The sequence below is a fragment of the Monosiga brevicollis genome, genomic scaffold (genome assembly GCF_000002865.3).
Source record: "Monosiga brevicollis MX1 MONBRscaffold_4 genomic scaffold, whole genome shotgun sequence".
NCBI lineage: Eukaryota > Choanoflagellata > Craspedida > Salpingoecidae > Monosiga > Monosiga brevicollis.
This window is the reverse complement of record NW_001865041.1, coordinates 1,185,566-1,211,918: the sequence shown is the minus strand read 5'-3', so window position 1 is coordinate 1,211,918 and position 26,353 is coordinate 1,185,566. Positions and strand designations below refer to the sequence as shown.

Here is a 26,353-nt window from a genome sequence, read left to right as displayed (position 1 = left end):
GCCGACCACGCCATCAATCAATCATCAAAGATCTGGTTTTGAATCTGCTTGACAGGTGAGTGGCGTCATCCGGCACCAAAGGTTGACGATGGCATGCTCCAGTGCAAGGGCTGGGGGCTCTGCTCAGCAAATGTGCACGCCGATTTTTGTCAAAGTGCAGTGGTGTTTGGTCGAGACCAGCAGCCAATTCACGCAGCCATGGCGAGTGACTTTGCCAATCCATACGTCGTGTCCATCGATGATGATGTCCTCAAGGATGTCCAGGCTCGCCTCCAGAATCGGCGCAAGTTTCAGCGCCAAGCCTGCCCGCCCTGGCAGCAAGGCTGCCGCGAAGAGGAGCTTGAGGATCTGCTGCGGTAGGCCATGCGCGCTAGTATAGCTTCACTCTTGGGCCCCCTGTCGTTGTTTTTGTTTGATTTGGTTGGCTCAAACTCGGCGGTAGCTTTTGGCGGGAGGAGTACAACTGGCGTGCTCAGGAGGAGTTTCTCAACTCCTTTTCTCACTTTCGTGGCGCTTTATTGCGTCCCGACGTTGATGAAACCCTGAACATACACTTTATCCACGAGGTGTGTCGTGATTCGCGCACCCTCGGCCCAAGCACTGCTAGTGGGCGCTGTCAGCTAATGCAGCCAAGCTCATGTTGATCGCACTGCGCTGCACGCATCTAGCGCTCAACCCACACCGAGGCTCAACCCTTGCTGCTTTTGCACGGTTGGCCGGGCAGCGTGGTTGAATTTCTCAACCTCATCCCGAAGCTGATCAACAACAAGGTGTGCCAGCCTCCAACGATCCCTCATCAAATTGCTCATCCACACACCCACCCTTAGCCTCTTCACTCTGCTTGCTTAGGCGGAGAGCTTTCACGTTGTGATCCCTAGCTTACCCGGCTATGGATTCAGTGATACGCCGCGCGAGGAGGGCCTCAACGCCGAGGTTGTGGCGGACATGATGGACGATCTCATGGCCAAGCTTGGCTATGATCAGTACTTTGTCCAAGGCGGTTTGTTACATCCGCTACCCACTCTCCCCACAGCTTTTGTCACGCGTGATTGCCTCGATCGCTTGATGAATTGTATCCCACGCTTACCCTGCTGTCTTTTCAAGATCATTCAAATGAATACCTAACAATGACCTTGTTCGGGCTCCGTAGGTGATTGGGGCGGCATCGTCGGGCGGGCCATCGGGGTACGCCACCCGGAGCATTGCAAAGCCTTGCACATCAATTTCTGCACGGCCGTGGCCCCGCCACTCAACAGTCCACGCAACCTGTGGACAATACTCCGCTACTTTGGCACTTTGATCCTGACCCCCCTTCTGCTCTCCCGAAACGATGCTGACAAATTGGCGGCGACGCGCGCTTTTGCCAAAGCAGAGACGGCTTACCAGATGATTCAGGGTAGGCGTTTGGGCCGCGCGCGAACATCGTACCACTGGGCATTTGGCACCCGGGTTCATGACTTGCCCGTGGACAACTTCCCACCGCGCACTGAACCGCAGCAACCAAACCCGAGTCCCTCGGCGTGGCGCTCTCTGACTCGCCTGCCGGGTTGGCCGCCTGGTTTTTGGAAAAGTTTTATACGTACGCTTCAATGCCCATATGCCTGTTTTTGTGTGCAAAGTCATCAAGCTTGCTGATAACATCGCAATGGACCGGCATGGTGTAGGTGGAGCGATTGTGACGGCGACGTGTTTGCCACGTTTGACAAAACCACCCTCATAACCAACATCATGCTCTATTGGATCAACAACAACATCACTGGTGCCATGCGCCTATGTAGGTGATGCTTGGCATCGTGGCAACCCTGTACCCACCCACCAGAGCGATACAATGGCTCACTGTGTTTTGCTCACTGGCCACTGACGCGGGCACAGACTACGAAAGCTTGGGCGTGGCCTCAGGCAAAAGCCTCAAGCTTGCCAAAGATTACTGCCGCGTGCCTACGGCTGTGGCTGATTTCCCAAAAGAAATTATTCGAGTGCCCCGGGCAGCTGCCCAGCTGACCTTTAACATTGTACAATGGCACGAATTCAAGGCCGGGGGACATTTCGCCGCCCTTGAGCAACCAGATGTAAGCTTGCTGCCTCTTGAACAGTTCACTCGCTAGTTTTGGACATGGTCATGGGATGCATACGCACCACTCATCGTCCCGCGCTCCTAGGTACTTGTCGAGGATATGCGCAATTTCTTTTTCCATACCGTCAAGGCGCCAGGCAACAATCAGCCCGCTAAAGCTAGTGCCCCAGCGCCAGATGCGTTTGACTATGGATGTTGGTCTGCATTGGCCTTGCTGTTGCTCTGGCTGTTGATCAAATTGGTCTGCTGATGCATCCCCGCGAGGGTTTTCTGTTTATATTCAAGACCTTTGCTAATTGGGCAGGAAGGGTTTGCTCGGGTCATCTATGTTCTTTTCTCTCCTGATAATCAAATGTTCAAGCAAGTCCAGCGAAGCTTTGTCAATTCAATAGACATTTAAGCTGTCACTTTCATATTTTGGCCTCCCTGAGTAAGAATTGGAAGAGCGGTGATCATCGTCGAAAGCCAGAAGAAACCGAACTGCTGCGCTTGGCCTGTTTGCTGGCTTGCTTGGCTTCGGCAGCCTTGCGTTTGGCCAGTGACGCTTGCTGCACGTGTCATGGGCGAGAACATGAATGCATCGAGACATGATCCACCGGAGCCGAATGGTTGGGAAGGCGCTGAAAAAAACCGGCAAGTTGAGTTGATGCATAGCTGCTTGGCGCCAACATACTTTGGTCAGGTGCTCGCGCTCCTCTTGGTCACGCTGGCGTCGTCGCTTCTCCAACTCTCGCGCTAAAATGCTTTGCGTTGAGATCTTGATCTCTATGTGGAATGCATGACACGATCGATCGAACAGGCGATCGCCAACATGAGCAAGGAGGAGGAGGAGGAGGAGGAAAAATGTGCCCATGCCCCTTGAAGGCATGCTGGTTATCCAGAGCCAGCACTTACCCTGTGGGTCCGCGTCGCGCTTGAGGGAGAACGAGGGTGGGAAGCTAGGCTGCGGGCAAGGGGAAGAGGTAATGAACTCTGGGCTGTTGTCCATACGACAAATATGATGCCAGGTAGGGAAGGTCCCGAATGAGCCACGGCGTACCCGAATCTGCAGAAACTGCGAGAAGCTTTGCGCCTTGATGGAGGGCAGTTGTTGCAAGGGGTCCTGCCGCCATGTCATGTTCAAACAAGCAGACATGGAGCCGTTGAGCTTGGCTGAGCGATCACTCAACCAGTGGGCCACGACAAGCGCACCTGGGAGGCCATGCTCAGGGTGCATGAGGCCAGACCGTAATTTTCAGAGCACACTTGCCCACCGGCGCGAAAGGCGGCAGAACTTTGGCCCCGATGGGCAGGTCCAGCCGTCGAAAGCTCGCTGCAAAGGTCGCCTCCTCACGCGCTCAAGATGACGCAACTTTACTCAAGGATGAGACGGCGGCAGCAGCCACCACGCCTGCAACAGACGCCTGCCAGTGTATTAACAGTACTCGCTGGGTGGCAAGAGGTCAAATTGGTGGCATAGGTGGATCTGCACGCACAGCTGTGAGCAGAGACCTCACCGCGTCCGATGACGTGAGACGCAACGAGTCGACAAACTGGCGCCGAACACACACACACACATACGACACACACACACACACACACATACGCACACACACACACACACACACACACACACACACACACACACACACACACACACACACACACACACACACACACACACACACACACACACACACACACACACACACACACACACACACACACACACACACACACACACAGAAAGAAGTTTTTTTTTCTGTTTTTCATGTTGTTGGAATTGGAGTTGGAACTGCACAATGGCAGCGCCAATGGCGGGGGATGGGGCGAATTGGGGCCAGGAGGCGGGAGGCCAGGGGATCGAGGGGGAGGAGATGTTCTTTACACTGTTGTTGCGCGATTCGGTGTGGCCTAAAGTTGTGCTTGGGCTGTTGGTGATTCTGCTCAACGTGGCCTTTGCTCGACTATCCCGAGTTGACCCTGAGCAAGGCGCTGCACTCGGTCCCGACACAGCAACGGGGAGTGGGACCAGCCCTGAGGCTGGAGAAGGCCGCGAGGCTGCTTCGCAATCTCATAAGCGTGTCCTCTTTGTGACTGGTCTGTTTGTGCTACTGGTCTGTGGGTCCATCGTTCTCGAGAGGGATGCACGCCTCTGATCACACGTGCATGCTCGCAGCACACCCGGATGATGAGTGCATGTTCTTTGGACCCAGCCTGCTTAATGTTATGCGCAACCACTGCGTCTACCTGCTTTGCTTGTCGACGGGTAAGGACGTACGCTGGGCTTGCTACCTTAGACTCGGTGGCCATCTGCAATGGTTCAGTGCCCCACCAAGATGGCTTGGCTCACACCAGATGAAACTTGGCAGGCAACGCGGATGGCTTGGGCAAGCAGCGCACCGCAGAGCTGCGCCAAGCTTTTGGCATTCTGGGCGGAGATGCCGATCGGCTGGCGGTACTCGATGATGCGTAAGCAGTGCTCTTACTGTGCTGGTTGCAGCCCAACCTTTGCTCTGCATATCACTGATTCCGGTTCGTGCTCGGGCCGAAACCAGACGACTTCAAGATGGTTTCGATCAGGAGTGGCGTGCGGCTGATGTGGCCGACCTTGTGCAGCAATACATTGCCCGCTGGGACATTGACGAGGTGTGCTTGGGCGCTTGACTACCTGGCTTGCCTAGTAAGCATCTTATTAGAGACCCGGACGTACGATTCTATGTGCGCGGCGGTGGGTGAATATTTAGGTGGTAACATTTGACTCGGCTGGCGCCTCGTGGCACCCCAACCACCGTGCAACATGGCGAGGCACGCGGTGCGTATGAATGCAAATATCATCAGCTGCTTTGATCAGGTTGTCCACGATCCTTGCTCGAGAGCTCTGGGGCTTGGACATTTCACCTTGTGACATGGTACTGTTAGACAAGCTTGCTTGGTCGTGAAAACACACCTCCGCACCCTATTGAGCGTTGGCATGTGGCGTAAATACTTTGGCATCATGGACCTTCCTTGGACAGCCATCTTGGATCCAATGTCAGCGCGCCCTGCCTCGGCTGATATCAGGAGCCACATGCCGCCATTTTTTTCATGTTGATTTCATCCTTGCTTTGCGCTCCCCTCCAGTCCCTCAACAGTCATGACGACAGAAGCACAGCGGGTGACCATTCGGGTTTGTATGCGTGCTACCTTTTCTTTCTAGTAGCGTGCTTCTGGGCCGTTCCAGACGTGACAATCGCTACTGTGCCTCAAACACCCGTTTTCACATCATTTTTTGTCCGCAGGCTGCCATGCGCGCCCATGCTAGCCAATATGTTTGGTTCCGTCAGCTCTCCGTTTGGTTTTCGCGATACATGTATCTGAATTCCTTAGTTTCCGACGAGGCGGTGACGCCCCAAGAGTAGCCAGGCGTTGTTCAAGCAGCACGTCCAGCCCGGTACTCAATTTTCCAGTTTGCATCCAATGCTTAGCTCAATGCCAACGTCACGGGCTCGTGGGCAATTCAGACCTACTGTGTGACCAAGCTACGCCCACTTTCCCATCTACTCTTGGAGCATGTTCATAGCCGCAGCCAAATTCAGGAGGAAGCGCTGGGTCGACGCCGCCATCTTCCGGCCCTGTATGTCAGTCCAACATCAACCAAGATCACTTTGTGGGTGAGAATGACGACACGCATGTGCCCCATCATCGCACGTGGCTATGTGGCCCACTCTCTGCCCTTTTCTGAAGCCAGACACCCACCGTGATAGTCTCGGCCGACAATTTGCCGTGCTCATCCGCCAGGTCCCGCAGCTTGTCCACAACATTGGCTGTCCGCTCCTTGAGGACCTAGTCCCAAGCACAGCGATTATAAGGAATTCATCTCGCTAGGCCTTGGAGACGTTCCCGCATTGCGCAAAGTCAGACTATGTCAAAGCTAGCAAGTTGAGACAGCACCTGTGCCACATCTTCGTCGCTTGCTTCTGTCTTGCCAGCCACCTCCAGAACAGCCTCGGCAATGTCGCGGTGCAGGCGACCGAGTGCAAAGTCACTCTCCGATGGCGCGGCAACTTGCACAACGCCCGCGGGCACTAACCAGAACCACGAGAGACTGAGCAAGGCGCTTCATCACAGGGGATGCTTCTCTCACACAATGACTCGATACCACCAAAACTGATAATAGAGGGATGCCAATGATTTACGACATAAACGACTTGTGAAAGCAGGAGCGGGACCTACTGTTGACCAGAACGTCATAGGCTGATTCGCGCTCGGCGAGCGCAGCATCAGTGGAACCAACAATATACGATGGCGTGTTGAGCGTGCTCAGTTCCTCCTGCATCGAACAAGCCACACCGAACCATGAGAGTGTGGCATGCCATCAGCCGCGTCACTTTAGAATGATTCTCCCTGATCATTCTTTTGTCTCAAAATGGTCTTGCAACTTCCCCTTGTCCTCAGCGCTAGCTTACCAGCGGCAGGTTGGGGTACACATCAGCCAGTCGGGATGTGGGAGGTGTCAGTTGAGCAATGGCTGTCACGGCACTCAGTACCGCAGAGGGACTCTCAGCGATGACAGCGACGCGGCGCTGCAGCAGGACTGCGACGTAGGCCAAGATCGTCTCCATTCCACAGTTGCCCCACAATTCTAAGCAACGAGACACCGAGACCCGCGATGACACCGGATTGCCACGTGATAGCGACACTCAAGCATCATGAAGAAAAATATGTATTGGTGACCAACCTTTCAAGCCCGACGGGGGCTGTGCCTCGAGGCCGGGCATGGTCGCCGGGACCCACTGGCGCTTGAAGCGGCCACGGACGGCACATGCCAGGAGCAGATTCAGCGGTGCGGTTGCATCGGCATCAGTGCAATACTGTTCTGCTAGTAGATCAAGCAAAGCAGCATATTTGTCCGGATAGAAGTCCTGTTTTTGGGCAACAGGCTTGCATGAGAGATGTACACGATGGCAGGGGTGGGGACTCGTCATGGGTGAGGGGAAAAACGGGACGACACAGGGCCGGATTTTGCCATGCATCGTTTGGTACTGGCAAGTGACACACCTTTGTGATCAGGGCAACGGTAAAGACATCCAACTTTGCAAGCAATACAAGCGCAGACAATCAGGGGTAGTTGCTGATGAGACGCGCAGGTTTACGATGGGAGACGGGAGAGCTGCACCAGCAAAAAAAGTTTTCTGTTTTTGCGCGGTTTGGCTGTTTGGGCGTGGACAGACCTGTAGTCGAGCAACGTCCTCAAAGGCATATGTCTTGAGATAGAGGCTGTACGTGGCTGTTCGCACGACCCGCTGAGTTGCAAGCGAACCACTGTATTGTGAGAGGGGGGAGCTGGCGTTGGCAGCTGCGAAGAAGACATCAGGTCAAACAGTCCAAAACGGTCAAAAACATACTGCTTGGTCAGTGGAGGAGGCAGGTGCCTGCTGCAACACCAGGTCGCGCTGTGCTGCGCTAGCCTCGGGATAGACCCAGGCGGTTTGCCAATGTTGCGCATCGTCACGCTCTGCACGCATACGGCGCACGGCGTGCGGATCTCATGAGACCGAAGAGCCCAACAGCGAGAGAAGCACCCCAAGGTCAACGTGGCAGACGAATCATATCCAACGTTACCAACCCAAAATCATGCAAGCAAGGATGTCTGCCATGGTGGCGATGCCGTTTCAATGCGCCACCAGCCACAGGACTTGAAAAAATAAAAACAGCAAGAGAGAGCGAGAGAGAGAGAGAGAGAGAGAGAGTGTGTGTGTGTGTGTGTGATTTGGAGAAAGAGAGAATTAACAAAATAAAGTTATACTCTCTGAAATTGAATTGATCCACCTCAAATGGGGGACGGGAAAACGGAAATGGCAGGGCGAGTGAGTGGTGGGCATGATGCCTGGTCGTGGGCTGTGGAAGGTCTAGGTTTGACAGCCACCATCGTAATATGTTTTGCCATGGGCTAGCCAGCGTGGAGTTTGGGAAGCTGTTTCAGCGACCTGCGTTGTTTGAGTTTGCATGGTGCGACTGTCCAAGGTGGGCGTCGCCAAGGTCCAGTCTGGGGCGAAGCAGCTTGGAGCAGCTGCGTCGGTACCGATTGTGCGCATGGACACACCCTCTGCATCTGGATAGTTGAGCTCTGTCCACAGGGCAACAAAGTCATGCTCCGATGTTTGTGCACCCGTGGACGCCTGAAGCAGCGGCAGCGCCAACAGATCGGCAGCACTAACGGGGTCGTCAGTTGTTTGACAACCAATGGTATGCATATCCAACCAACTCCAGTCTTCCGTTAATGTATCAGTGCCCTGGTCCTTGCGGTCCTGTGCTGGGCTACGGGAACCCCCCAACAGCCCCGCGTGCTCATGCACATCTGAAAGCAGCGGAAACAAGGGCTCGGCAGGGCCGATGCCCCGCGTCACGCGCGCAACTGGCTGTTCTTTGCTGTCGAACAATGTGTCCTGCGGCACTCTGCTGCAGTTGCTTGATACAGTGGCTGCGCCAGTCTCTTGGGTGTGACCCGTGGTGCACCCTGCCGCAGCAGACGATGCCTGGGGTGCTTTTGCAGTGGACCGAGCGCGTGCACGGGCACGCCGCTGCCGCTGCTCCTCGGCAATCGGGTGACCAGATCGGCGGGCATGGGCTGCCAGGCTGTCCCAAGTTGGGAAAGGAGTTGAACGGCAATGACAGTGGTAGGTTTGGCCGCAGTCTTGCTGGTGGCGGCGCAGTGCCGCCAAGGTTGGTAGACTGTTTTGACATTGGGGGCACGAAAAGTTTCGCCCGATGTGACAGTGCCGGTAATGTTGGCGCAAAAGAGCCAAAGAGGAAAAAGCCCGAGTCGCATGAGTGCGAGGGCACTGGGGTGCGGGGCAGCAGTATCGGTTGACCAACCCCCCCTCTTCCGGCGAAGCACAGTGGGCCAATGTTTTGTTGTCGCGGGAGGCAGAGGTGGGGTGACGTTGCTGCTGGTGACGAGCCAGTGCACCCGGATTGCCACATTCATGCCCGCACAGATCGCACAATAGCTTGGCCCGCTTGGTTCGGCGGAGGTCAGCAGCCGCATCTGGCAGCAGCTCTGCCACGCCTGGCCGCCACACACGCGTCGTCATGCTGCAAGCATACCTCAAAACTTGATAGAGTGCGAATGCAAAGTAAGTGTGTGTGTGTGTGTGTGTGTGTGTGTGTGTGTGTGTGTGTGTGTGTGTGTGTGTGTGTGTGTGTGTGTGTGTGTGTGTGTGTGTGTGTGTGTGTTAAAAGCAGTTTTAGCCGTTGCAAGAATAGAATTTTGCTGTCTCGTCAAGGACAGCGATACGTGACGAGGGGGGAGGCTTAGCTGGCTGGGAATGATTGGTCATGGCGGAAGCATCATCCTCCAGTCGTGCGCTATTTGAGCGCTTTCAAGCTGACTTTCCATCGAGCTGCCACAGCAAGCTCCGTCAGCTGCTGCGGCTAGCGCGACCCGATGACCTGTCGCTGGACTCACCAGGTCACGTGGCCTGCCCAATCTGTGCTGCCGAGATGCCCCTCGATCAGGTTGATGCACACATTGAAGCCGGCTGTCCTCCGGCAGAGACCCCTTCATCGACCACAAAGATACCTATGCCTGGTCCCGTGCCGGGCGGTGTGACTCCGCCAGCCAAGCGCGAGAAGCCAAACCCTCCAACCGAGGCGAGTCAGACCCAAGAAGAATCACCCGCAGCGATATCAGCTCCCAAAGTCAAGTCCAAGAGCAAAGACAAGCCCCCTGCGGCCGTTTCATCTCGTGGCTCTTCTCGTGGAGGCAGTGGTAACCTTCATGCTTTCTTTGGAGGTGAGGATACCACGGTCCCTGGATATTTTGTTCTGCACCGCACGGCTGGCCTGCCCACGCATGCCACTTTTGAGCGCGAAGCGCCGCCGGGGTTTCAAGCCTTGCAGCATACCTTTACTTGGGAAGGCAAGCAGGTATGGACTCGTGATAAACGTGAAAAGCACATCCTTTCTGGCGCTCAGCTCAAGGCCCCGCCAACACTTACCCGTCAACTTTTGGCCAGGCTCGGTTGGGCGAAGTCGGCGCAGCTGCCGCCAAGCCTACCTATCGATGGAGTGAGAACAAGCCGCAGTATCGTGATGCCCAGCTGCTTCAAAGTCATCTACAGGTGCGTATCCGATGACCTGGTGGAATTCCATGACGTTGATCCGGGCCTTTCGTCTGCATTCACGGCATCACATCGTTTGCGCGCGCGCGCGCGCCTGGGCCACACCCTGTTGAAGAAATGCGTGCGGCGCTGTCGGGCTGAACTGGCCGTTTGCAGCGCCCGCGAGCTGCTTCTGTTTGACCCAATCAAGGTGCTTCGACGGCTGCCCGTCATCATGATTGAAGACGGACAACTGTTAGAGTGCCTTCCGGCTCTCGTTTGGTACATGGTTGCCTTGAGCAAGAGCTACCGGCTCTCTGATGCCGATACGGCCTTCCTCCTTGGCGTCGTGCACGCCGTCGCTGCCTCGCCCTTCAAGGATGGCGCCGTCACATGGGGAGAAGTCGACGAAAAGTTCAACGGCCGTCATATTGTTAAAGTGAGCTGTCGGTCCATCCCTTGCTACGCACAAATGTGCTGTCATTCAATTAGATGGTACTTGCTGACCCGACCGTGCTCTGGTTTGGGCCACCACGCTTGTGTAGGCCAAACTTTCTGATGCGAAGCAAAAGAACGTCTTGTTTGCCTTGCTCCTACGCCGTGCACATGGGGGTATGAAGGGCGACATGGGGTACGAAGGCATCGTTTGGTGGTACCGATCATCTTCATGTAGCACCAACAGGTCGCCTTGATATTTCGCTTTTTTTCACTTTATTTGGAAAATTCTTTTCGCTCAGAATGCTCACTCGAGCCGCTCAATTATGGCTCGAACGCTTCAAGACTGATCATTCAGCCGCGACGGCCATGCACTGCACCACCAACCCCATTGCCTTTGCGTGAGTCTATTTGAGTTGTGGTGTGAAAGACAAGCCCCAAGGGTTCATCCTTGGGGGTTTTTGGTGCTTCCTTTCGCCCATGTGTTAGATCGGTACCAGCCCTGAAGCCGCAAGACTGGGAGACTAGTGCTGTTGATTTTCATTGTTCCAACATTCTCGAGCTGCTGGCCAGAGACTTTCCCGGTCGGTGAACGGACGGAGATGTAAAATCGACGGCTCAATTGCGCGTACAACGCGCGTGTGTACACTCTCACACAGCCTTTTGTGATGCAATCCTGAAATCATTAGGACTGGACCAGGCCCAACTGCGATCGGCCATGTGGGCATTCAGCTCCTCAGTGTCGCGCAAAAGCTGGGCGCCATGGGCACCCCAACGCGTCTCAGATGGCGACGATGCCAAGTTGAAGGCCATCTGGCAGCAAGTGGAAGACCGTGCCAAAGCACACGCTTTGCACATCATCCGTGACCGGTGCACTGCACCCTAGTTGTGGCTCAGATGGCTGATGATGGAAAAGAATAGACTGGGTCGACAGACTAGATCTATGATGCGTCTGTGGTGGTTGCTTGTGTCTGATCAAGAGATCGGCGGTAGCGCTGCAATGCGGTCCGTGGAACACAGAAACACGGATCCATTGGCGCTACGGACTCGTGTCCCAAGACGCCCAGGGCCGCAATGGCAAAGTGCGTGTGGAACAGGTCCTATGCAAGCCAAGTACCTTGTGTCACAGCGCAAAACCCACACGACAAAGCGCAGAGCAAATGCGGGGCTACCTTATAGCCCTGGGCAATACAAGCACGTAGCGCGTACCGGAGATTCATCTGGACGGGGGCTAAAGCCGCCTGCCGGCGTTTGTAATCGAAAAAGGGCCTTGATTGCAGCTGCCTTGTCAATCGCACCCAGCACGCTTGGACTAGCATGTAGTGTTGGCCAACCGACACGTGACAATGAGGCACACACGAGTCGCGGTACGACCAAGACGGCGTTGTGCAAAATCTCGAGCCCGCGTTGCAAACCAGACAAAAATTTTCAGAGCGCAGGCAGGACGCACCCTAAAATGGCCATAGTGGCAAGCACCCACCATGCGTAACAGCCATCGGATGCCTAAAATGGAGATGAAGGGCGGCCCATGCCTCTTCCAAGTCAGAAGAATTGCGAGACAGCATTTGTACCATGCTAGTGAAGCAAGTGAGAGCCGGCTAACCTTTTCTGGACGACCATTGAACCCGCCATCGGCTTGTTGACGTCGCAGCAGAAATCCCTTGAGGGTGTCATGGTTGGCCTTTTCGAGGAGCCCACACAGTTGCAGGGCGGCCACACAGCAGAACGTCTGGCCGGCGTGGGATTCGCAGCCAGGGCGCAAGCCAAAACCGCCGTCGTCGTTTTGGCACGCCAGAACGAATTCGCCTGCCTGGCGCACATTGATGGCTTCCGGCTGCAACTTGTCCACAAGTGCCAAGGTGGCCAAGGCACAATAGCTAAACCTAAGAATGATTGGCATGTGTGGTTAGAGGGGTTGGGCCGAGTGCTTGCATCTGGTCCTGGTAAGCGACGTCTGCATGATTGCCGGGATCCGACCTTGTATCAGTATCACTGGGATCGTTGCCGTAGTAAGCGCCCGAAGGCAGGAGGCGAGACCAGACAAATGCTTCAACTACCGTCACAGGCACGGGGTGGAGAGGCGCATCGTTGAGCGTCAAAGAAACAAAGAAAAAAAAAAGGAGAGAAGACTCTCAAGCCATTGGCCTGGACATCGGTAGCTACCTACGTGCGTCGGCGTCGAGCAGTTCTGGCTGGTTGTATAAAATGGCCAGCTGTACAGCGCTGTAGGTATAAAGAAGGTGCGATGGATACACCTCATTGCCAGCATAGCCTGCCCAAGAAAAAAGAGGAAAAGAATGGAATCAGACGTCGATCATTGGACAAGAAGAGCCAAGGCTTGTCACGGTGTACAGCACAGGCAGTCGATGACGGGGCGGCCCCAATCGTACCACCATCGTCGCGACGGCAGGCATGAATGCGCACTTTTTGTGCTGCGAGGTGGTCATCCTGCCCGGCTGCCGCCAGGGCGCATTTACCAAAGTAGAGACCTGAGAGAAACATGTGCTCCGTCATCCAATAGAGCACGCCACTCTCTGTCTCGGCAGCCTGTTTCACCAGCGCCACCAGGCGGGGTACGTCCAGTTGATCGTCCATCTCCAGACCTGACGCTCGAAGTTGTACACAACACAAAATGACAAAATTAGAATCCGATGAACGAGTTTATTTTGTGTGTGTTTTTGAGTTTTTGAGGTGGAGCCCTTTCTTGACGAGTTGCTTCTTGTGCGGTATGATTGTTAGAGTAGCACTATTTGGGCTGACACGCCCGTGGGCGACGCGCCATCAAAGTCATGCCACCGTTAAGCTGGCGGGACAAGGCACACGGAATCAATTTCATGTCTAGCCTACAGTGTTGGCTTGGGCACGGGACGAGCCGGAACGGTGGTGCGGAGACTTGCCAGAACGGTTGCTTCTAGAGTTGCTGGCACGTAAAGCAAATCCTTAATGTCAGCCTCTTCGGGGCACCGTACTTCCTGGTCAGCATAGACAGCCTCCAAACGCACATAACAACCCCCGTCTGACCCAGGTTCGTCGCGCACACCAAGCACGCGGCTCAAGACATAGCCACGCTCCATGCCACACGAGTACTGGGGACCACTGGCACCGCCGCGGCGAGATCGCTGCTTGCCTAGCCCTTGAAGCGGTGCCAATACAACCTCGTGGGCGAGTACGATCTGCCCTGGAACCACAATGGCCTCGTTGTCCAAAATCGAGGCTGATAACGGCCGGAAAGGCAAAATTCGTGATCTGTCAAGAGGGCATACACGCACCATCATGAGATCACCTGGAGCCAAGGGGAAAAAAAAAAAAAAAAAAAAAAAAAAAAAAAAAAAAAAAAAAAAAAAAAAAAAAAAAAAGAGGAGTAAAAAGCAAAGTGCTCTTACGAATCCACGTGGAGATGCTCGGGCGAAATGATCAGCGTGACCAGAAAGAAGGGTGTCTTGACGGTCGCACTGGTGACCGCTCCGTCCTCATGAAAACCTTCATCCCACTTGACACTACCCACGCGCCCGCGCCTCCAGATTCCGTCCAAGCATCGCACTGCCACTGTATGCGGGTGCAAGCATGCAGAACGGCAAATGATGAGCACCCGATACTCTGTGGAAAAAAGCCGGCCGAGAATAAGGGGAAAGGGTTATCAACACGCCAACCGTAGTCACGAATGTAAATGCTGCTGCAAGCATTGCTCCACTTGAGTGGTGAGCGTTCGATATAGTCAGCGACAATCCTTTGCACACGCTGCAGACGGCGCAGCGTTCGCAGGCCCATGCGCGAGTGCCGTGCTTGCAGGTTTAGCGAGGCGATGGCATCATTGACCGAACGCAAACTCGAAACGGCTGCTGATGCATCCACCCAAAGGAAATGGAGGGGCTCGTCGGATGCTGCATCTTGGCAGGTCTGCAAGTCGAGCTGGGTGTTGCCCAGCACAATGCTTTTAGGGCTTTGTGCCGCAGATGTATCCTTTGCCTCTCTGTGGACCAGGTACATCATTGGACAAAAGCGTGAGCAGTTGCTTCTGTGTCTGCTCTTGTTTCGCACTCACGAGCTAGACAAAGGCCAACCTCTGGGTCGGGCTCAAGATTCGATCCGGGCACAGCTTTACGGGCGGATCACAACGTACCGGGACTTGTACAGGTCTCCTCTTAAGCTGACCACCCAGAGCGTATCGGCATCATCAATAGATAGCTACGATTGTTGTACAGCACCAGCCGATGACTTTAACAAATGAGACACGGCCTACCTGACAAGGCTCTACGCAGGTACATGTTGCACCGCACAGACAAAAACAAAAAAACAAAAAAAAAAAAAAAAAAAAAAAAAAAAAAAAAGCACGCAACCGGCACTGGTGCAGACATGTGTGTGGGCAAAGGCAGTTCAGCCTACCTGGTGCACTTCGAGAAAGCTCTCAACTTTTGGAGTCGCCCAGAAGATGGCACCGTAAATGTCGCGCTGGCCGTAGCGCACAGCCGTTGCCAGCTCGTCCGGGTTGCCATTCTCCTTGACCGATTTGAACAAAGTGGTCACCGCACCCTTGCCATGAGCTATCTGCATCAACATGCTGTTGTTGTCCTCTTGCAGGCATTCTTCCAGGTTGGTGATGGTACTGGAGCGACTACGGCGACGGCGATCTTGGCGCTGCGCGGAGCGAAGTTGACGTTCGTGCTCCTGGGCAACGTGCCGAGCCCGCACGGCTGCTTCGTGGCGATCTTTCCGGAAGAGGGGATCCGGGCGCATGGTTCCAATGACGCCAGTGGCGATGGCCGTACTCTGATCCTCCCAAAACGTGCCGTAGCGATGTCTATGTGAAAATCCGGCCCGTGTATACACACGCCCCTTGGTAGTGACGGCCATTATGACGCCACAGCCGTATGAGATGCCCATGATACGGGCGTCGCACTCAATCGTAATCCACGCCCGACCAGTGGGAGAGTCCCACCCAACATTAGTTCGCACCAGTACCGTGCCCGCGTTTGTGAGGCACCAGCACCCGTGCGGAGCCAGAACGGCTTGAATGATGCGCAGCTCATCACCGCCACGCAGAAAGCGCTGATGCTTGGGGATCTGAACCCAACCACAACTCTTCAGGCTCATGTCGGCAGCAAATGGGTGGGCAGCTTCCTGGGGCGCATGTTCACGCACGAGGACGTACACCTGACCCTTGTCGGTGGTGACACACACCAAGCCCTGGGGCCCTGCACTGATGTGCAGCAGATTGACCGGTCGACGTCCCTGTGGCTCGGTTGGGAGCGGGCCATCGAGCACGTGAAACTGTAAGTGATCACGGACGTGGCCCGGTCGCTCCTCAAGGTTGGCCACCCACACGCGTTGTGAGATGTCAATGGCCCAAATACAGGCAGGCAGTGCGGGCGCAGGGCGTAGCGGGGCAGTGTCCTCATCCACGACCGAAAACCAGCGCTCCAAATTGGTTTGAGCGGCTCGTGCGGGATGGCGCAAATGGCGGCTGAACGAGCGTCGCAGGCGCCGGGCCATGCGATGCGCCTCCTGGTCTTGTACCGAGCGTTGCAAGGTAGCACAGAAGCGAAATAAGAAAATGCGCCAAGCACGCATCTCCCGGACCTCAAAGAATTGAATCTCCAGTGTTGAGTAGTCTTCATCCTGGGTTAAAATGTGGAGATGCGCATGATTGCGCTGGTCCGAGCTGCTGCTGGAAGTGCCGGCCAGCTGAAGCGGGGCTGAACCGACCGTCACTTCGGTAATGTGGTCAAAGGAGATGGCGGTTTGCACGCGCTCGGGCTCGCCCCCCACAGCAGGCACGAGAATGGTCAAACGACCACTTGTCACATCAGCTGCAATGATGCGTCGCTGAGTCAAGCCGTGCCGAATGAGCGTGACATTGGTCCGCAGCGCAGTGGAGGTGTCCGTCAGCACGAGTGGGACATATTGCAGTCGTGTGTTGGGCTGCACTTGGCGAGGCACGGCTGAGAGACGCAGCTATGACAGTGCGTGAACAAGCGATCATGAGGCGGGTGCCCGTCAAATGGCCCATTTACTCCCAAACTACAAAGTTTCGCACCACTGGCGAGGAGGTACCTTGCCTTCCCCCTTGCCCCACTGTCAACCTGCCATGCAACCTCGCAAGCCACGAAGCTCACCAATCCCATGCCAAGATGCTAAGGCACAACTTACCTGGCTGATGATGCTCTCCCGCCACGTCGGCTCGAAGCGTACAGGCAAAACCCGGTCATCGATCGCACCAATGTTTCCCAAGTCTAGACTTCGAAAGCGGATAGGTGTACCATGCGAAGAGTCTGGTTGCAGCTGTACCCAGACGTTGCCCATGGCATGCGCATCTGTTCCAAAACGCCCATATATGCGTCCGGCCGCCGTGATTGCAACCAAGAACCCGCGTTTCGTGTGCTGACTGAGAGACAGGCCCGTGAGTGGGGTCTCGTCTCGCTCGGGCTCTTGCACAAGAGCCTGCTCAAATTGCCCGTCTTGATCGGCGCGAAGGTGAGCGCGATAGAGGTAGTTGCGGAGGTTGTACACGGCCGGTGTGGTGATGTCGCCTTCGGGTGCAGATAGGGCAGAGTGGGATGGCTCAAAGGGGTCATCAGCAGAGGGTGAGGATTGATCCTCTCTACTTGGCCCTTCCTGAAGCCCTTGCTCGTCTGGATGCAACGAGACAGAGGCGCCATCGTCATCAGGACCGCCAGAAGTGGAGTAAACGCTTTCAGAAAGCGCATTGTGAGCTGCTTCTTGCTCAATCAGACCCCAGTTGGTGCTGACGTCTCGGCGTGGGTCAGCCAAGGGGTTCCACAGCAGGCTGGGCGTAAAAGCGGGGTCCCACTGCTGTCGCAGAGCATCCGACGCCGCATACACGATACCATCCACACCGAGCCCAACAAGCAGGTTGCAACTGCAGACAACTGAGCGCATCGGTACATCCGAAGGTACTTGAGTCCACACAACGTCATAGCGGGAAGCTCGGTCACCCAGTAGCTCTCGGAGATGGCCGTTCTCGACATGCATCGAGCCGGGCGTCAAGGCCACTGTGCGGCGAAGTTCGGGAAGGCGCGTCACATACACGGTTCCGTCCGGAGCAGCTATGGCCAATTTCCCGTCAACCGAAGCCGAAATTCGCCCTGGACCCAGGTAAGGCTCCACCGCTACCTTGGGAAGTTCGGTGAGTGGAATCCATTCGCGGCCTTCGGGCTCTACATCGCTGATGCCCCAGCGCACGTAGACCTAGGGATCGTCACCACGAACGCAAAGTGTGGGCAAGGTGATAAGCGTGACAAAAAGACTGCACATCCAATCAAAAGCCCCAAAAGTAATTTGATTCGGCAAGAGGCGCAAGCAATGGACGACGCACCGTCCAATCACGTCCCAGAACACAGACAGTGTTTTTGGCAATGGCGACATCAGCTGGGTCAAACGTAGCAGCTACACGAGCAAAGTAGGCTTGTCGATCGGTCACCTGCCGTGTTGTCACCCAGCACCGTCGCCGCACAGTATCAAATCTAGCAACGAGGGCAGGGACCGCATTGGTGGTGTGAGCCTCTTTGCTCATTGCCTTGTGCAGCACGAACAAGTCAAGAAGCAAGGAGTTTTTGCATTACCGGCCTGCCGAGGCACTCAGCGCGCCAACTGCACTGGTACCATAGGTCCAGCCATCGGCATCAGATGGCACGTCTACGTTCAAACGTGTGTGCGGCATCGCACGCACGCCGACAATAAGTATGCTGACCAAAGGCAATCGAGAGACATGTGCACCTGTTCGCGACGCACGCACCATCGGCCAAATGCCAGGGGCGGGAGGTCCACCGAGTGATGTCAATGTCCTCAAAGGCTTGCTCTCGAGAAAGTTCGCGGCGGGCCTCATCAAAGAAGCGCGAGCGATTCCATCGCCCACGCCAGTATTGAAACTCGTAGTTGCGGCGAATGACTTGAACCGACTGACCAAGAGCAGAGCGTGCAGGTCATAAGAAGGCGAATCAAGCTGGGTACAGGAAGTGCATGATGACGGGTGGAAACGTACTAGCGGTCGAGCCACCTTTGTAACTGGAAGCCCCGGGCGCACTTTGACCCACATTTGGCCTTGCTTATCAATGAGCCAGAGTTGTTGATCAAAGCTAGCCACTTGAGCCACCTGATAAAGTGATGGAGATGACAAGGTGAGTCTGCACGGAAGCAATCGACAAAGTCAGTGCAGGGTAGCTGGTCACCAACCGATTTCGAAAACCCAGTGTTTCGGGTCCAGAGCAAGTGAGGGCCGCGCAAGCATGCCACGTGCAAAGTGCCGTCGGTATCGACCGCAACAATGTCACTGGCCTCGGATTGGCGAAACCAGTTGCTGCGAGGTGGGGCCAGGACTTGTAGGCCCCCATCTCGCGCTTCTAGCGCCATGACGACGACTGTACTGGTACCCAAGTTTGCTCGGTGTACAGCGTGAACAAGGCAAGCAGGCAGTCAGATCAAGGCGCACAGGCGACGCTCAAGCACCTAGATCAATCGGCAGCGTCCTGTGCAAGGTGTTCAGCCCATGGTGCCCCGCGTCGGAAGGCAGGCTGGTCGTAGCGCTCAGCGATGAGCGATCAAGCCCGTTCCAATTTCAATCCAGAAGGAATAAAACAAGCCTTGGTCACAATCACAAGCCGAACCAGGCAATGAATGGGACACGATCAAAATGCGGGTGTGTAACAACGGCACAGCCCGAGTTTGCGTGAACTGCGAACAGAGGCAACGGCCGAGATGCACCAGCACCAGCACCACCAGCTTCAGCACCACCAGCAGCAGCTTCACAAGGAGAGAGGAGGGACTCAAACTGCACTTGTTCCAGACTGGAGGTAAAGAGCCACTTTTATCTGACAATACCTCATTTTATCTGACAATACCTCATTTTATCTGACAATACCTCATTTTATCTGACAACGTTTGCGCGGATTTTCATTTCTGTACACACACACACAGAGACACAGATACAGAGACACACACACTGATCAGGATGGCGACCCGGTCAATGGCGGCGGCAAAGGCGGTGGATCATGTGGAGGTGGAGGAGGAGGAGGAGGAGGAAGAGGAAGAAGGAGGAGACCTTGGCTTGGGCTTTTTTGGTAATGTGGACAATGTAGACCTTTCTGGTAAGCACCTTGCTGGCCGTTCTCTTGCTCAAAGGAGGTGCCCTCGAGGCTTCTCTCATCACAGCGCCCTGAAAATGATAATCGCACATGTTTGTGTGCATGATTGGGTGTAAAACCCAAAGACAGCGACGACGAGGACAGCGCGGGAAACGGTGAGGGTGAGGGCAAGCGTGCCAAGCGTGGAGACGACGGCGAGCCAGCACCTGCACTGCCCGGCGTGGACGAACTCTTGGCTGGCAGGCAATCCGGCCCCTCCTACCTGGACACGCGTGGCCTCTACGCGGGGCGGCATGTCGAGACCTTTGACACCCGCATTGAGCCCAAGGCCAAGGTGTTTGTCAAGCGTGCACCCTCAGCCAAGCGAGTTCAAGAAAAGGTTGGTCGTTCACGCGCAGACAATGCAAGGAGATTCCAAAGGGCCTGAGATTTATCTGACGGCAGTTCTCATCGTGTGTCGACTCGTGGTGCTTTTGGGGGGGTGCCAGGCAGAGCGAGCACAGGCCATGGCGGCCAAGAACAGCGGCCTAGTCAATGAGATCACGGCAGCAGCACAAGCCATGAGCTCGACCTACCAGTATCACAAGGTGGAGCCTGAGGACGAGGAGTATCGAGCCTACATGGTCAAAGACGATGACAGCGAAGACAAAGCCGGACACGATTCCTCCCGAAAGGCATCCAACTTCAATAGCAAGGAAAAGCGCAAGCGAGATTTGGGTCAAACGAGCCGTACGTTTCGCACGCACTTTGCACGCACCAGTTCATCCGTTGGGGGTGTTTGGGTTTCTCGAGCTCTGCCAGCACTTTTAAGGCTTGTGTGGATGTCAATTATCACTCATCAATTCGTCATGGTTCACATCACCTGTAGGTGGCAAGAGCTATGTAGAGGAGGAGAAGCGACTGTTACGACAACAATCGGCGCAAGGTGGGTATGGCTTTGACTGAAACGTAAATTCATGTGATAAAACAAGTTTTGGTGTCGCGGAGCATCAGATCAGAGCTGCAGGCCTCGCAAAAATGCTCAGAAGGACAAAGTTGGGTGGGATGAACACAAGGGCAGCATGTGACAATTCGCATATCCCACATACACACACACACATACACGCGCGTCCCCCGGCATGCCCACACGACACCCGACCGAGTGAAAATTCACTTTGGCACCAGTTAATTGCTGAAAAAGTGTCATTAAGACTAAGCCGAGGTCGTTGGTGTTGCCGTCGTTTCGCTTTTTGGCACTTCGGCCGTGTCAGACGGAAGGTCGTCAGTCGGCTTGGGAGAGGGTGCTGCGTCAGTATCGGTTGGCTTGGAAGAAGCCGAAGCACCAGCGCCTTCGGAAGAAGCCGAAGCGTCGGCCGCCTTTGGAGGCGCCGATTTGGGGGGCTCTGATGGCCCTGACGCCTGTGGAACTTCATTGGGCTTTGCGGGTGCTGATTTAGGCGGATCGGCTGCACCAGCCGACTTTGGTGGCACCGAGCCATTCGAGGCCGAAGCTGAGGCGGCCTGCAGAGATTTGGCAGCCATGTCCTTCCACTTGTGGCAGAGCGCTTTGGCTTTAGCGGACACCTTTTCATTCGAGTGTTTGCCCACCTAATGTCATGAACGCAGGGAGAGCCGCCACGATGAAGCAACGCTTGCATGGAGCAAGGTAGCACGGCACTGTTGTCAGCTGACCTGTTTGACGACCTTGATGATATCAGCCTGCTGCATCAAGGTTGAAGCCTTGCAATTCAGAGCATCCAACTTGTCCAGGGCTGCCAATGCCCCCGGAATGTTCTAACCGGTGTAGCCCGGTCAAATGAGAGGGCGACAAATCAAGTCAAACCCCCACTCAAGCCGGCGCGGCTACTCACGGGGCTGTCCTTGGGCAGAGATGTCATGAGCTCCTTGGCAAACGCCTTCATTTGATGCTCAACATCTAACGCCACAATGCAAACCGGCATGATGCATCGGGTCAAGGGCTCGCTGGAGTCCTGCGCATATCAAAAGTCACGCGCGTTAAGCGAAGCGGCAGCCCGCTGGTTACCCAAACTTACCAGGAGCAGGGGCCAAAGGTCGCGGCGGTTTTGTGCTGTCAGAAGCAAACAAAAGATGAGCAAATGTGGATTGAACGCCCTGCTGCCGCCATGCGCCGATGTGTGCAACAGAAGCAAGTCGTCAAAGCTACGCACGGCGTCTTGGCTTTAGAGGCAGGCTTGGCAGGCTTTTCTGCCTTGCTCTTGGGCTTGGCGTCGGCCTTGGGTTTGGGCTCAGCCTTGGCCTTGGCCTTGGGTTCAGCTTTGGTCGGTGCGGGTTTTGAAGGCTTTGAGGGCTTTGACTTTGGCTCATCGTCTTCGACCTCATCCTCACTGGATGAGATCTCGGGCAACGCCGAAATGATGGTGGTTTTTTGAGCTGAAACAGCGTGGCCATGAATGAGAATGTCGCGTCACGGTGCTGTGCATGCCAAAGTGCTGGGCGAAGCGGTTGCAAACATACTGGGCTGAGCCTGGATTTTGGGTGTCTTCGGCTTGCTCTATCATGGGGGAGGCGGTCAAGGCAATGGTGGAAAATTTGGGTGACGTGACAATGACGTGAGCATGCAAGCAGAACCTGCAAGAGCCTCGAGAAGAAGACCAACCACAGCCTCATCATCACTGCTGTCCGAAAGAAGCATACTGGCCGACCCGACTGTGGTTGAGCTGCGCTTAGCCTGCGATGCCTCGAGCCCCAGCAGCCACACACGCGCTTGTGAGGCATGGGGTTCAAAGGTTGGGCGGCGTGTGAGGCGACATGCACACCTTGCTCGCTGAGGACTTTGGCGCAGCCTTGGCCTTGGCACGTTTGGGCGGCGCGGCAGCTTGATCATCGTCATCATCGCTATCTGAAAGCGCGGCACTTTTACGAGCCTTGGCGTTGGGCTTGGACTTTGGCTTGCTGGCGGCCGGGCGCTTCGCGGGGGCCTTTGTGGGGGCCTTCTTGCTTGGTTTCTTCGCCTCTTCCTCGGACTCTGAGGCTGACGATGCTTCCTCTTCCTCCTCGCTTTCCTCGCTTTCCTCGCTTTCCTCTTCCTCCTCACTCTCGGCGTCCTCATTGGCATCAGGAGCCATTCTACATCCACAAGCAGGCGTCAGGGTGAAAGGATGAGCTCTGACGACCGTCAAACCAAAGGCATGGTCAGGCACGCTCTACATCCGAAAGCCATTGGTAAGCAGCAAGCTCAAATGCGACTTGTTATGTGTGCCTTACTCGGGCGGCTGCTTGCTGTCGTCGTTGAGCTCCTTCATGGCCTTGAGAAAGACCTTGGTCTTGCTCTATGCGCACAAAATTGTACAGTGACCGGGATATTGGGTCGTCAGTTCAGTGACAGGCCGTCAAGCAAAGGTGACGGATGATTGTCAAGATCTAGTTTTATTAGCAAGAAGAGATGCTAAAACGCCTATCCGGGAGGACGGCACACCTTGGCAATGATCTTGGCGGCAGCATCGCTATCAATGGCCGTGAGATCCGTCTTGTTGTGATAGCCATAAGACCAGGCCGGTGGTTGGGCAAAGTAGAAAACAAAGAACTGCCCTTCCTTGTGATCGACGCGGCTTTGCGTCGCGTTGGGCCGCACCACCTGTTTGTGCAATGATCCCCCGGGGCACACGGGTCATGAGCTGAGTGGACGAATGCAGCCAGATGCCATGAGACGGGCAGCAATGCAGCGGGAACATACCACTGCAGGATAGTGCTTGCCCGAGTACTTGGCGAGCACCTTGGTGCCCAAGGGAAAGTCGGCGTCTGAATCCATGGTGATCAATACCCTTGTCGTCCAACAACAAGAACAGGATGGGCTCAGAAGAACGCAAAAGGAAGGCAGATCACGCCAATAAGAGCGAGAAATGCAATAGTCGCCCGAAAGAGCCGGAAAATGATCAACGCAGACTGAAAGACAACGTGTGAGGCCTTGACCGTTTTTTTTTTTAAGTCTTTGCTTCGTGTTGTCTCTTCTCTCTTCTCTCTTCTCTCTCTTCTCTCTCTTCTCTCTCTTCTCTCTCTACTCTCTTCACTCTCTTCTCTCTCTCTTCTCTCTTCTCTCTCTTCTCTCTTCTCTCTCTTCTCTCTTCTCTCTTCTCTCTTCTCTCTTCTCTCTCTTCTCTCTCTTCTCTCTTCTCTCTCTTCTCTCTTCTCTTCTTCTCTCTTCTCTCCAAACCAATTCACTTCTCTCTCTTCTCTCTTCTCCTCCTCTCTCTCTGCTCTCTCTCTTTCCGACAACGCCGCAGCCTCGATGACCGCGGTTCCAGCGATTCTGGCAGCCTTTCGGACGGCCGCGGCCGAGAAAGATGAGGATGTTGATTTGCGACAGCACCCGCTTCAACCGATGGAGGTCGAGGTTGTCGCCAGGCAGGTGTGTCGCCATTTCAAGGGCGTGCGTGCAGCGCCCCTGCCTCTCTGTCAGTGGTTGCCCGTCATGTTGAACTTGATTAACCCCAGTAGGTGAGCTTGGCGCAGCATGTTCGTCACCTCTGGCTCAGCCACTGCTGCCTTGGAGATAAAGGTTCGCCCCGGCTCATCGACGGGACAGATGGGGTTGATCTCTCACCCCGTGCGCCGTGCGCCGGGTCCCACATGACAAGTGTCCATGCTGCTCATGTTTGTAGGGCTACGTCGCCTGGCCATCGGTCTTGGAGATGTTCCCCACTTGACCCATTTGTCTCTGAGTAACAACCAGATTACCGCACGGGGGTTAGAGTACCTTGTCGCGCAGCTGGAGCTGGCACGAGATCCACCACTTGAATATCTCAGCTTCCGCAGCAATCAATTGCATGATCCGCACGTCGCCTCAAAGTGCGACAGCCTTCTGGCCCGTTTGCTGCGCGCCCGCCCTGGACTTCTCGAGCTAGGCCTAGAAAATAACGAGTTGAGTGGGCTGAAAAGTTTTTGCGACGTACTTGAGGCATGTGAGCCCAAATTGGAGAGCCTCACGCTCAGCCACAACTGTTTGAGCAACACCGATGCGGTGAGCCTGATCCAAGCCGCTTGTCATGGGCCAGCTTTGCGTGAATTGGTGCTGTACGGCAACCCCGCTCTCACTGCACAAGGGTTGCAGCAAATGCTTGACGCTTGTGAGGCCGCACCAGGGCCGTTGCGAAGCCTGGTTCTTCCCAGCGCGCTCCGCGCCCTCGGCGGGCGGCGTGGAGCCTTGCGCGTTTCGTTTGAGTGATTCTTTGGAGCGCCGGGTACATTATCATTATTATTATGACGCAGTGTTGAGTGCCTATGATAATCGATTTTCCATAAACAGTGTGTGTACCATCACACGATAGACTCTCTCTAACGTTCAAGCTGTGGGCAAAGGGTCCCTGTTGTCGGCGTTACGGTAAGCCGCCCACGAGGAGCGCGGGGCATTCGGTGTGCCTACGCCGTCTTGGACTTGCTTGGTTGGATGGTTTTGGGGTGGTCCACAGAGTCGCGCATGAGCCAGATTTCCAAGAACCAGACAGATAAACCAATGACCCCATTGATCACGAAGATGAGGGCAAGGTCCATGTGTGAAGCCGCGATTCCGAGAAGGACGGAGACGAGGTAGCGGAGGAAACAACCCAAGAACTTTTCGACAGCAAACATGGCTGGCAGAAGTCTCGGATCCACGGCTTGCGAGAGCCAGACGGAGAGGGCAATGGTGCTGGCCTTGCTGACACAAAAGGAAACAGCGTTCAAGGCCCCAAGTAACCAATGGCTGTCAACGCAACCCAGAGCGATGATGGCCAGACCGTTAATGCCTCCCAGGAGCGCATACATCTGACGAGGCGTGAAATACTCGAGGAGATGGCGCGATTGCATGATGGACACGATTGAGGCAGCGGCAGCAAAAGAGATGCAGTAGCCTTGAAAGGTCGGGTCCATTCCAACTTGGCGGTAGCGGGAGGACAGGAAGGTGCCCACCACATGCGAAGGCATGGAGATCAAGAAGACGTGCAGGAGTGCCGAGCGAGCTGATGAGACGGAGAAAATGTCAACGTAGGGTTGTACCAGAGTGCGTAACGTGAGGGTGGGTGTCTGGGGAGTCCGCGTGGCTGCCAACGTCCCGCTCTGAGACGCCGGGGCATCAGGGTCGGCACTGAGGAATCGCTTGTCCAACAGCGCGCAGGCCAGAAGTGAAATGGCAGCGGTGAGGAGGAAAACCGCCCAGTAGCCCTCTGGAATGAGGCGAAGGATGACGGCAGTCGTGAGGGTGGGGCTGATGACTGCGGCTAGCGAAGCCAACAAGCGATACTCGGCATTCAGGCGAGCTTGGAAGAGCTTGTCGTGCTTTCCAACCGCCTGCAAAAGGGCGTTCACCTGCACCATGCCCAGCGAGCAGACGGCACTTCCCAGGGCGACGCTGTAACGAAAGGGGTGGTAGGACGTGACGGCCATGAGGGCCAAGCTCAGGGCGTTGGCAATCAGCGATCCTTGGAGAGTTCGGCCAGCGCCAAAGATGGAGCCAAGCGATCCCAGCAGCGCCACCACCAAGGCCATGCCGAAATAACGCAGTGCAAAGATATCGCTGGCAAATTCAGACCTAGTGAAAACAAGGAGACGCGCAGGTGTCTCATGGTCAGAAAAGTGAGGCCGCCGCGGAGCGGCGCGAGCAGAACATCTGCGGGAGCTGGAGTACAAACGAACGCAGTGCGATCAAGGCCGTTGACGACATAGAGCTGGACAATTGTCGAGTAGATGAC

The 26,353-nt window shown here is 55.3% G+C and overlaps 8 protein-coding genes across 8 annotated transcripts; 3 read left to right on the top strand and 5 right to left on the bottom strand.

Annotated features, from left to right (window-relative positions):
- Positions 1-198: 198 nt before the first annotated feature.
- On the top strand, positions 199-2,105 carry MONBRDRAFT_15084 (uncharacterized protein; the record flags this gene model as incomplete). Its single annotated transcript, XM_001743902.1, has 8 exons — positions 199-356; positions 443-566; positions 669-770; positions 850-1,000; positions 1,151-1,396; positions 1,498-1,603; positions 1,671-1,774; positions 1,873-2,105. 8 exons carry the CDS (start codon positions 199-201, stop codon positions 2,103-2,105), a joined length of 1,224 nt encoding a protein of 407 aa, XP_001743954.1.
- A 421-nt stretch (positions 2,106-2,526) lies between these two features.
- MONBRDRAFT_23539 (uncharacterized protein) lies at positions 2,527-3,826 on the bottom strand (the record flags this gene model as incomplete). The annotated part of the gene is made up of 5 exons (XM_001743662.1): positions 2,527-2,622; positions 2,748-2,839; positions 2,969-3,017; positions 3,114-3,176; positions 3,635-3,826. The coding sequence occupies 5 exons, from the start codon at positions 3,824-3,826 to the stop codon at positions 2,527-2,529; spliced, it is 492 nt and encodes a 163-aa protein (XP_001743714.1).
- Positions 3,827-5,592: 1,766 nt separating this feature from the next.
- MONBRDRAFT_23538 (uncharacterized protein) lies at positions 5,593-7,560 on the bottom strand (the record flags this gene model as incomplete). The annotated part of the gene is made up of 8 exons (XM_001743661.1): positions 5,593-5,667; positions 5,792-5,878; positions 5,987-6,120; positions 6,269-6,365; positions 6,502-6,677; positions 6,774-7,077; positions 7,267-7,338; positions 7,441-7,560. 8 exons carry the CDS (start codon positions 7,558-7,560, stop codon positions 5,593-5,595), a joined length of 1,065 nt encoding a protein of 354 aa, XP_001743713.1.
- A 1,737-nt stretch (positions 7,561-9,297) lies between these two features.
- Positions 9,298-10,696, top strand: MONBRDRAFT_36198 (uncharacterized protein; the record flags this gene model as incomplete). Its single annotated transcript, XM_001743901.1, has 1 exon — positions 9,298-10,696. The coding sequence occupies exon 1, from the start codon at positions 9,374-9,376 to the stop codon at positions 10,694-10,696; it is 1,323 nt and encodes a 440-aa protein (XP_001743953.1). The 5' UTR covers positions 9,298-9,373.
- Positions 10,697-11,178: 482 nt separating this feature from the next.
- MONBRDRAFT_20037 (uncharacterized protein) lies at positions 11,179-13,092 on the bottom strand. Its single transcript, XM_001743660.1, has 7 exons — positions 12,963-13,092; positions 12,740-12,844; positions 12,550-12,625; positions 12,176-12,455; positions 12,023-12,075; positions 11,782-11,884; positions 11,179-11,672 (listed from the first exon to the last, which is right to left on the bottom strand). The coding sequence occupies exons 1-7, from the start codon at positions 13,084-13,086 to the stop codon at positions 11,514-11,516; spliced, it is 900 nt and encodes a 299-aa protein (XP_001743712.1). The 5' UTR covers positions 13,087-13,092; the 3' UTR covers positions 11,179-11,513.
- A 6,445-nt stretch (positions 13,093-19,537) lies between these two features.
- Positions 19,538-20,615, top strand: MONBRDRAFT_6388 (uncharacterized protein; the record flags this gene model as incomplete). The annotated part of the gene is made up of 4 exons (XM_001743900.1): positions 19,538-19,673; positions 19,796-20,049; positions 20,159-20,399; positions 20,539-20,615. The coding sequence occupies 4 exons, from the start codon at positions 19,538-19,540 to the stop codon at positions 20,613-20,615; spliced, it is 708 nt and encodes a 235-aa protein (XP_001743952.1).
- On the bottom strand, positions 20,610-23,439 carry MONBRDRAFT_31517 (uncharacterized protein; the record flags this gene model as incomplete). The annotated part of the gene is made up of 10 exons (XM_001743659.1): positions 20,610-21,257; positions 21,342-21,443; positions 21,521-21,640; positions 21,704-21,782; positions 21,839-22,061; positions 22,146-22,182; positions 22,448-22,757; positions 22,896-22,960; positions 23,107-23,265; positions 23,365-23,439. 10 exons carry the CDS (start codon positions 23,437-23,439, stop codon positions 20,862-20,864), a joined length of 1,566 nt encoding a protein of 521 aa, XP_001743711.1. The 3' UTR covers positions 20,610-20,861.
- Positions 23,440-25,046: 1,607 nt separating this feature from the next.
- On the bottom strand, positions 25,047-26,150 carry MONBRDRAFT_6386 (uncharacterized protein; the record flags this gene model as incomplete). Its single annotated transcript, XM_001743658.1, has 1 exon — positions 25,047-26,150. The coding sequence occupies one exon, from the start codon at positions 26,148-26,150 to the stop codon at positions 25,047-25,049; it is 1,104 nt and encodes a 367-aa protein (XP_001743710.1).
- Positions 26,151-26,353: the final 203 nt, after the last annotated feature.